The sequence below is a fragment of the Vicia villosa genome, linkage group LG1 (assembly GCF_029867415.1).
Source record: "Vicia villosa cultivar HV-30 ecotype Madison, WI linkage group LG1, Vvil1.0, whole genome shotgun sequence".
Lineage (NCBI taxonomy): Eukaryota > Viridiplantae > Streptophyta > Magnoliopsida > Fabales > Fabaceae > Vicia > Vicia villosa.
The window spans coordinates 87,606,414-87,616,097 of NC_081180.1; the positions used below are offsets into that span (position 1 = coordinate 87,606,414).

Sequence of the window (9,684 nt, forward strand, 5' to 3'; positions counted from 1 at the left end):
CCTTTGATCATTGAGCCTCCCCTGATCTTGTGGTGTTTGGTTGGCCTTGCTCAAATTCATGACAAATTTCCCAACACTTTTGACTACCTCTAATGGGCTTTACAACTCTATTTTTTAAGAGAATTTGATTTCTCTCATTCCAAAGTTCCCACAAAATTACACAAAACAATTGATCCTTTAAACACTCTTTAAAATTCAACCACCTTTTGAGCCAAGAATGCAAGTTTAACTCAGTTGGTACATGGGCTCCCAAGAGTGATATAATCCATACCATTTTTGCATTTTGACAGTACACGAATAAACATTTTTCTGTTTCTTCCTTTGAGTGACACATAAGAAACCTAACATCAATGTTGAAAATTATGTTTGATCAAAGAGAAGATGTCACTCATAATGTTGAATCAATGTGTGAGATAAGATGGTCTGAAATAATAGATAAACAATTAAAAAATTAATAAATAAAATATATAAGAAATTATTAATCTAGTTCAGTTCAATTGTCATCTACGTCTAGAAGGAATTAGTCTAGAGGAAAGGAAATCCACTAATAAGTAATCAATAGAAGAAGATGTTCTTATCTAAACAATCCCTAGTCCGAAGCCCTTTTCCTAATATTGCATGTGGATTTCAACTCATGCTCCCCTTGAATTTAAGACCCCCTCATTTTCTCTCAAACACTCTCCCAAGTATTTGTAAGTCTTTAGCAATAAGAACGTGATAAACTTCACAAAATAAAGTCACAATTTTATTTCTCAAAAAATGTTAGAAAATAACATAGAATAAAGTTGAACGCAACCAAGACATCCTTTGATTCTTAGTCAGCAAAACATCCACTATAAGTCCATGTGATGAACACATGTTTCCTTTTTTTATAGAGTCAATTTGGCTGACTCGCCCATTAGGTTTTCACAAAAAATCCAAATCATATCCAATCTTGAACAAAAGGAATTTTTTTTCCAAAATAAATTATGTAGATTCTGGAACAAAATAAATATTTCCAAAATAAATCATATAGATAATGGTACGAAATAACATATGATCTACATATGATTCGTTCCCAAAAGACTGTGCATAATCGAAAATCAAACTAAATCTTTCCCAAAATAACGCACTAGTGGATAATGGAGCCAAAATGTCTTAATGACTTACGTGACATCTTCCTTAATCTTTTGGCGATAAAAATAAGTTAATCCAATATAATAACAACTATGCAAACCTTTTTTTCTCATGTTATGCAGAGTTGAGAGGATTAATCTAGCTAGCCTCTATAAAAAATTTCAGATGGAGTTTCCAAGATTGACATTCCAAATTTATTTCCAGCATTGATCCTCATTTGTTGTGGATGGTCATGTATGCTCTCTACTCCTACATTCTCCAAGCAAGTGATAAACTGATTTCATAGTGTACTCCCACTATTCTCACTCATCCACATCAATCAATATATTTTTAGGTTGTATAAATGATAACGGGATACTCACAATTTATTTAACTTGAAAATGTTTGAAATCAGGGAAAATGAATGATCTCCTCCATTATTTAATGCCTGAGTCGATTAGCTCTATAATAAAGACATTATGGTCTAGCATTGTAACATTACTCAACACATTTAATCCCGCCTAAGATGGCAGCCACTTATTTTTCCATATCCTAACTTTTCCCCATTACCAATCCTCCACCTACAATCATGAGATAAAATTTCATCGGCACTCATAAATGCTCCCCTAAGTATAACTAGGTGTGAAGTCAACCTCTACATTCATGAAATCTCTCCTTAGGCAACATCTTGCCTTAAAATTCTTCTCCATCAAAGTACGTTCTTACTTAAAAAGTCTCCACCCATGTTTCCCTAGTAAAGCTTTATTGAATTCACTGATTTCTTTGAAGCCACCCCATCTATTCTTAGCTTTAAGCAATATATTCCAATTCATCCGATAGATTTTCCTTTCCCTATCCTTGAATCCCCACCAAAATCTAGCTTGTCTAATTTGCTTTACATTACAACACCCCTCTAGCAGTTTATAACAACTCGTAATATAACTCGAAGCTGGTTGTGCAACTACTTCGATAAGAGTCTATTTCTTTACTCTTGAGATACAAATTTTTCTTCCTTCTTTTTAACTTCTTCCACATCCGGTCAATTACAAAGAAAAAAATCGCATTCTTAAACCTACCAAATATGTCTGGAAGCTCCAGGTATCTAGTATGAGACAATCTTAATTTCCATACTATTAAGTATCATCTCCGTGTCTTCTTCACATACAATTCGACTAAACGTTATTTCAAATTTATCAATTTCTGACTTTATTATTAAATCATCCTAGATGACTCTAATATTAGAAATTCAATTTCATTGCAACAATTATATCATTTATAAACAATAAAACTTTCAAAAGTCTCAACAATTATGAATCATCCTAAGATGAGATTTGTTTCTCATGATATCTCATGAAGATTTATCATTTATGTAATTTTATATATTTCTATTTATAATCAAAATAAACCAGTTGGTAAAACAAGAGGTTCATAAATGGTGGGCTTGATAATCAATTACCAACCCAACCCAAGTTTTAAAATGTGGATGAACCTTGCCGTTTGATTAATCCAACTTTTCTTTCCTTTTTCTCACCTTCAAATACAAGCTACCCCTTCTTTTTCAAAACCCTAATTTCTTTCCCCCAATCCAATCACCGATCCCAACCAATTTCTCAGATCTGCTGCGCGTCTTCCTCAGGTATTCCTTCAAATTCTGTTATCATAGAACAACTTTATTTGAATTTTCTGGTTGTTTAGTTTCATAATTCACGTTTGCCAGGTTTTCTTGTTTGAATTTGCACCTTCAAATTCTTAGAAATTAGAAAAATTAGTATTTGAATTATCTGTTTGTTTTATGGATCGTTCTGGAATCAGATGTTATAATTCATGCTGAAATTGTGATTTTTTTTCATCAGGTGGATGGTTTATTAATTGATATATCAAAACATGGTTCTTGTGAAATATTAATTGAACTAGTTGTATCATGAATTTGTTGTTTTTTTTCTTCTTCTTATAATTGATCATTGGTTGATGGAGTGCATGTGGTTAAATTGTAATGTGCTGGTATTTTAAGCATCATATGAACATAATTTGAAAGGAACAAAACAAGTTGCTTGTGATGTCTGTTTTCCTTAACTTTGTCTTGATGAGATTATCAATGTATTTAATTGTATGTATAATTTTGTTGCAGGAATTATGGCTTTTGTGCGGAATTATCAAGCTGAAGATCGTAATTTAAATGGTGGCTATTGGCCCACCTATGATGGAAACAACACTGGCAACACTGATAGGAAAAGAAGCAGAAACCATTATGATCAGAGGAATTATAACAATTATTATGACAACCAGATCAATTTTGGGAACCATTACTATGACAACCAGACCAATTTTGGGAACCATTACTATGACAACCAGACCAATTTTGGGCACTATGGTGGCAATGCAGACTATGCTAATTATGCTGATGTTGTTCCATCTTCTCAGAAGAAAAGAAAATTTTCTGCTCCTGTTGGGGTAGAAAGCCAGAAGTTCAATCTGCCAGCTACTGTCTATGACAATGTCCCTTCATCCCGGTGTTTTCAAGCTCATCCTACAAGATCCAATGCTTATACCTCAGCTAGCGTTAAACCTGGTTTCTCCATATTTGATGATGATACACCTGTCTTTATGTCTAGGGATGATATTGATAGAAACTCTCCATCAAGAAAAGATGGTATTGATGTGCGCCATGAAGCACACTTGCGGTATTCTTATTGTGCCTTCCTTCAGAATCTCGGGACAAGGCTTGAGCTGTAAGACACACATTGCTAGTCACATGGAAATAATCTTTTTTTTGGAGAATTATACTGTTTATATTCTTATATGATGTTGGTTTTTCGATTAGTTTCATTTATTGTACCAACTAAAATTGTATATTGTTTGTTTACAGGCCACAAACTACCATCGGGACATCCATGGTTCTGTGCCACCGTTTTTTTGTTCGACAATCGCATGCTTGCCATGACAGATTTGTGAGTTTTTAATAATGCCCCAGTTCTAAATTCATCTTTTACTTTTTCATATTACTGAATGTTTAAATAGAACTACAACACGTGTGCAATTTGTTCTGCTACTAGGAATTCAAAGAAAATTTGTTGCTCATGTTTATGAAGATGTTGGTGCTTGATATTTTATTTCAATTAAGTTGTGTTTTTATTAAATTTGATCTCTATTGCAGTTGATAGCTACTGCTGCTCTTTTTCTTTCTGGGAAGTCAGAAGAATCTCCATGCCCTTTGAATAGCATATTGAGAACATCCAGTGAAATCTTACACAGACAAGAATTTGCTTTCTTATCCTACTGGTTTCCTGTTGTGAGTATACTTCAAACTACCTTAAATTCTTTCCTCTGTTGTACTATGTTGTCCATGGAAGGCATGCAAAAAAAATCACTGTGTTATAGCCTCTATTAATCTCTGAGTGGAATATGGTTATGTTTTTGAAATTACCCATGAATATTTATGCTGAATCACCGTAAACTTCGAAATGGGTATTATCTGTTGAATATAATGTCAGTTTAAATAAGTTAACATTTCTTTTTGATTGATCCGTTATTCTTATGCCTCTATTATTGATTGGTACTCGTCAAACTTTGGTTGTAATTTTCGTTTATATTGACTTGATTTGAGTTTTCCACAGGATTGGTTTGAACAGTATCGTGAACGGGTGCTTGAGGCTGAAACATTGATACTCACAACGCTCAACTTTGAACTCAATGTGCGACACCCTTATGCACCTCTTACATCCGTTCTTAACAAATTTGGTCTTTCAAGGACCGTTTTGGTGAATATGGCCTTAAACTTGGTCAGTGAAGGGTGAGTTTTCGTATTTTAAAGCTTACACCTTTATGATTGCAGTAGTAGTGCTTGTTTATATCGATCGTCTCAAGGGTAAAACTAGTTCCACTCAAATGAAACTTGTATGTGATGTTCTGAGCTGTTGATGGTGTCCTCTTCAGGTATCCCTTTTATTGGTTCTGACTAGCCCTTTATCTAACAAGTGACTCGAATGAAAAAATTACTAGTCTAGGAAACAGAACTCGGGGCACTGAGTGATAAATATCAAGAAATTAGAATGTCTTGAGGTGTGGAGTTCTTGTCGCTGAGGAAGATACCTCGGTGTCCGTCCTAAATATTGGTCCAAAATAATGTTGATTCACAATAATTTTCATTAGCCCAACTTCACTGTGTAGCTATTTGTCATGGGATATTGATTGTTTTGGCATGCATATAATTTGCAGGATCTTGACAAGAATATCATGCTGGCCTGTATGATATTCTTAGCTGGTGGATTGATATGCTGTTCTTGGAAAGTTTTGTTTTACATCTGAAGTTGAACTGCTGATGTCTAATGGATTGATTTACCATGAATAAATGACCCTATTGCTTTTTCTTTGGGCTATAACCAAGAGCCCTATGCCCCTAACACATTTTCTGTCAAACCCTCATTGTGTTGTAGTCTGTGCTGGTCACCATTGGCCAAATGGGCCATCGTTAATCTTTAGTGACCTGGATGAAAAGAAGATGATCTAAGTAATATGTTTCAAGCCAACAAAAAGAAGCGAATAGTCTGATTTCAAATATGGTCTGAATCTTGTTTTCCTGAACAAGTGTTTGTTAGTCATAACTCATAAATCTAAATCGGTCCCTTTCCACTAGAGCCAATTTATGATGTGAATCAAAGAATAGCTGAAAATAACCACCTGGTTCAAATTCTGCTTTGCTACAGTGCTATATAGTGCTGCTGTTTTACAATACTTTGTACAACATAGCTTGTTGCGGAACAACAGTGATTTGTTCAAATTCCGCTACGCTATAGCACCACTATTTGACAACACAAATATAAAGGAAAATGGATTTTTATTCTGCTTCTGGAATGATTTTTATATAACAAAAAGTTAGACCCTATACTGCCTGATGTGTTTGTGTTTTTCTTTTCTAAAAATTTTTGAAGGAATCTTTCTTCTTTGGTCAATAAATTGACTTGGAGAAAATTGTTCCTCGGCAAAACAGCTGATTTGGTGTTTTGAACAATTTGGATCTTTTTTTTTTCTCTGTTCAGTTGGTCCTGTTATGCCATCTCCTACACTTTCCATCTGTTCAAATAGTTGTTTCTTTGTTCATTCACACACATCTAGTTATTAAGTTTGTATTGGGAATTGAAGAATTGAACAGTCTGACTTACTTTCACTTAGCAATGAATTCTTTTTTAACTTTTAACATTACTTGGGATTCATTCTTAATAGTTGGGCATTATTGTCCATGTTTTTAATTAGGTCATCCTCTGTTTGAAGCCAATATTTTGGATGCTGTTGAAAATAAAAATGCAATAGGTTAAATATATGTGTTTTTTTTAAAGGTAGAGAGATGTCTGAAAGATTAGATGCTTGGCACTATCAATCAATGGTTTTTGTCTTGGTAGTTTCCTGTAATTGTAGGATGATATTATCCTTAATGTTATGCATTGTTGTCTTCTTCTTAGTTTTAGAACTTGCTCAAATTATTTTATGAGTACAATTGTGCGTCTGTTTCCAAAAGAAAATCTGGTTGTATCAATATCTAATGTGTGCTATTTTTTCAGAAAATGCATTTTATAACAATTTTTTCAGGAAATGCATTTGCAATTGAATTTATGCCATTCTGTCCAGAAATGTTGTAGCCAGTTTATATTATTCAATTATCTTCCCCAATATATGATGCATATCTTGAAAATTCAACCATTAACATGGAGCTGGCTCCCATTTTATTTTACTTTCGTCTTCTCATCATTTGGCATTTAGTGGCTGACCTGTATTATACTTCAAATAACTTGGCATCTACATGAAACATCAATACTGGTGGTACCACACTGATATCCATTTGTATTGAGGGTCTGCTAAGTTGAATAGGCTATGCATAAAAAGCGAGTTTGCTTCCTTTTGAGTTCAAATACTCAAAATGGGCATTGACTTTATGGTTTTCTTTGTTGGAAGGGTTGTGAACTGTGGCCTCTTATTCTCTTATTCTTGTCTTGGCAATATAGACAGTAAATGACTATATTGCTCAAGAGAGTCCTGCACAGGTGCTACTATGTTGTGAATAGCTACCCTTTTTCTTTTTATCTTTCTCTTCTCCTATTGGACCTTCAATGAATCCCCCTGTTAGCTTTGAATGATAAGGAGGAGGGTGGTAAAAAAGGGAAACTTTTTATTTTCTGTTCTATTTAACCGCTTTTCCACCTCAAAAGGGACTGTCTGTATCTTAGATGGCTGTAAATTGTTGTTTTTAGCTCAGCTTGTACCTCCCCTGATTTCAGATCAGAAGGTTTTCTTGTGGTGGTGTTCTGCTGCCTCAAATTCTATTCCCCTTGCACCTTCATGTCACAAAAAGAACCCCCCCCTAATGAGTCTGATAAAAGTGGTAGGATGCGTGACTGTATGTCCTTGTGTCTTTCATCAAGAGGCTTTTTTATTTTAATATTTTTTTGGGTAAAGACAATTCAATTTTACTCCTATTCCTTTTTTTCAGAGGCTCTATATTGTGTAATGATATTTATAATTTCAATTTGCATCTGCCAGTGGTTGGGTTTTTTGATATATGCTGTAGTGGGTGGAATAATTTGCATTCATTGTAAGTATCCCAATGTACATGGTAGAAAGGCTCTCCAAGACAATATGTTGACAAGAGGTGGCTTTGGCATTAGCTTTGAAAGTTCATTAGTTTGGAATGAGCAGCTCTTATGCATGCTTTAATATTTTCATTGCATAAATTTCTGGAGTTTAGTGCCTCCCACAGCAGAGTTGGGTCTTGAAGTCTGATAAGTTCTCTAAATATGTGTATGATAGTGCTATAGTTTGGTACTCTTATCAACAATGCTACTCAAATTCTTGGCATAGTAATCTTCATGAGTTGCTGCTATTAGAGTTGGTAAGGAACATGGTATGAATGTTGAATACTACTTGTATTTTTTAGTTCATGTTACTGCTTATTATGATATGATAGCTGACGTGATAAGCCATGGTTGCAACATATGCTTAAGTTGTTCGAGAATCTTCTTTTAGTGTTGCCTTGGATGGTTAGTTTGAGTATTTATGTTTGTATCATTGTCTCTGTCTGTGATAAGCAATGCTAGCGGTATTGGTGTGTACCTTGCTGAAGCTGATTTTTGTTGCAGGCTTCGGAGCTCTCTATGGCTTCAATTTAAACCTGATCAAATTGCTGCTGGAGCTGCATACCTTGCTGCCAAGTTTCTGAACATGGACCTTTCTGCTTATCAGAATATCTGGCAAGAGTTTCAGGCAACCCCATCTATTCTTCAAGGTACTGTAATTGTTTATTATAGTTTATCAAGTAGCAGTGTTTTACTTACGACTCTATTTTGAAATGGTCGATTAAGTAGCAGTAGATAAATAAATTGCACGTTGCTATGATTTAGAAAAAAACTATTTTGCTAGGAAAAAATCTTGCACAGGAAAAATATCAGCTACCAGTTTAACAAATTGTTTTTTTCGAAAATGTTGATAAGGTGTTTATATTTTATTAAATCTTCTAAAGTTTGTATAGTATTCATTCATAACTTGGAAACTGGTCCTAGTTTTAAGTTATAGTTTTGGGACCTTGTAAGGGAAGTGTCTTGAAAGTTTGTTACTGAACTTAATAGCATGCTTTTATTATTAGTTCCTGACAAGTGATATCGATTCTCTCATTGTTGCAGATGTTTCACAGCAATTAATGGAGCTCTTCTAGAAGGATAATAGAAATGTTATACCATAGTTCTCAGTAAAGTAGATTTTAAAATACTTCACATACTTAAGAAATAGAATCACAGATCAGCTGTGTTGTTTCCAGAGTTTGGTATCTGTTAAATTTCGGGTTTACTTTGGAGTTTAGACCCTACTCGTGCATGCACATAAAATAATTTAAAACTTCGAATATGCCATTATCTGGCTTGGATTTAAATTTTTTATTTGTCTTGCGTTCATTGGAAATAAGATAAATACATTTTTTCTGTCTTGGCTTCATTGGAAAGAAGATAAATAATTTTTTTTCTGATTGTCTTGACATCATTGGAAATAATTCGAAACTTTGACCATGATCATTGGCATGATTTGTTGAATCTAGGGGTATTCTTTGGGAAAGGATTCCCTCAAGTGTATTTTTCAATGATTTTTCCTATAAGAATCAGAAATTTTATGCTGACAACAACACCCTTTTAGTTGTTGAACACTTTATTTTCATGAGGGTTGGATATAGTTTTTTTTTTTCTCTGATTTTATTTATTTGAAAAAGTGAAGTAAATATATATTTAAAAAGGGAAGCCCCCTCAAGCATTTCATAAGGAGTGTCTAGACTGAAATGTAATAGAAGTCATAATATTAGATATCTATTTAAATGGTCTTATCAAAACAGATAATATATTTTTCATAAATTATTTTAAAATTATTTTTATAAGGTCTTTAAGATAGCTTATAAAAACTACTACTAATATGTTTCAGCAATAGTGAGAGAAGATTTATTGAAAGAGATGATTTTTTATTGTTGAAAGTTCTTAGATTTATTTTTCCTCTTTTAATGTAAACACAAATGTTAGCCAGGAAAATTATTTGAAAACACTGACATTTCTCTTTGCTAAATAA

The 9,684-nt window shown here is 33.7% G+C and overlaps 1 protein-coding gene across 2 annotated transcripts; it reads left to right on the plus strand.

The window, feature by feature from the left end:
- The first annotated feature begins 2,516 nt into the window (after nucleotides 1-2,516).
- Nucleotides 2,517-9,056, plus strand: LOC131643454 (cyclin-T1-3-like). 2 transcript variants are annotated; one of them, XM_058913670.1, is made up of 7 exons: nucleotides 2,517-2,731; nucleotides 3,224-3,824; nucleotides 3,962-4,043; nucleotides 4,250-4,384; nucleotides 4,710-4,885; nucleotides 8,223-8,368; nucleotides 8,763-9,056. In XM_058913670.1, exons 2-7 carry the CDS (start codon nucleotides 3,229-3,231, stop codon nucleotides 8,792-8,794), a joined length of 1,167 nt encoding a protein of 388 aa, XP_058769653.1. In that variant the 5' UTR covers nucleotides 2,517-2,731; nucleotides 3,224-3,228; the 3' UTR covers nucleotides 8,795-9,056. The 2 variants fall into 2 exon arrangements, with proteins under 2 accessions (XP_058769653.1, XP_058769654.1); XM_058913671.1 differs by lacking the exons at nucleotides 8,223-8,368; nucleotides 8,763-9,056 and adding an exon at nucleotides 5,311-5,652.
- The last annotated feature ends 628 nt before the right edge of the window (nucleotides 9,057-9,684 follow it).

Bases quoted from the DNA above. Each gene is read 5' to 3' on its own strand.
- LOC131643454 (XM_058913670.1), top strand. From the start codon at position 3,229: ATGGCTTTTGTGCGGAATTATCAAGCTGAAGATCGTAATTTAAATGGT. The intron at 4,044-4,249 runs GTGAGTTTTTAA...TCTCTATTGCAG, and splicing joins ATGCTTGCCATGACAGATTT to TTGATAGCTACTGCTGCTCT. The intron at 8,369-8,762 runs GTACTGTAATTG...TCATTGTTGCAG, and splicing joins AACCCCATCTATTCTTCAAG to ATGTTTCACAGCAATTAATG.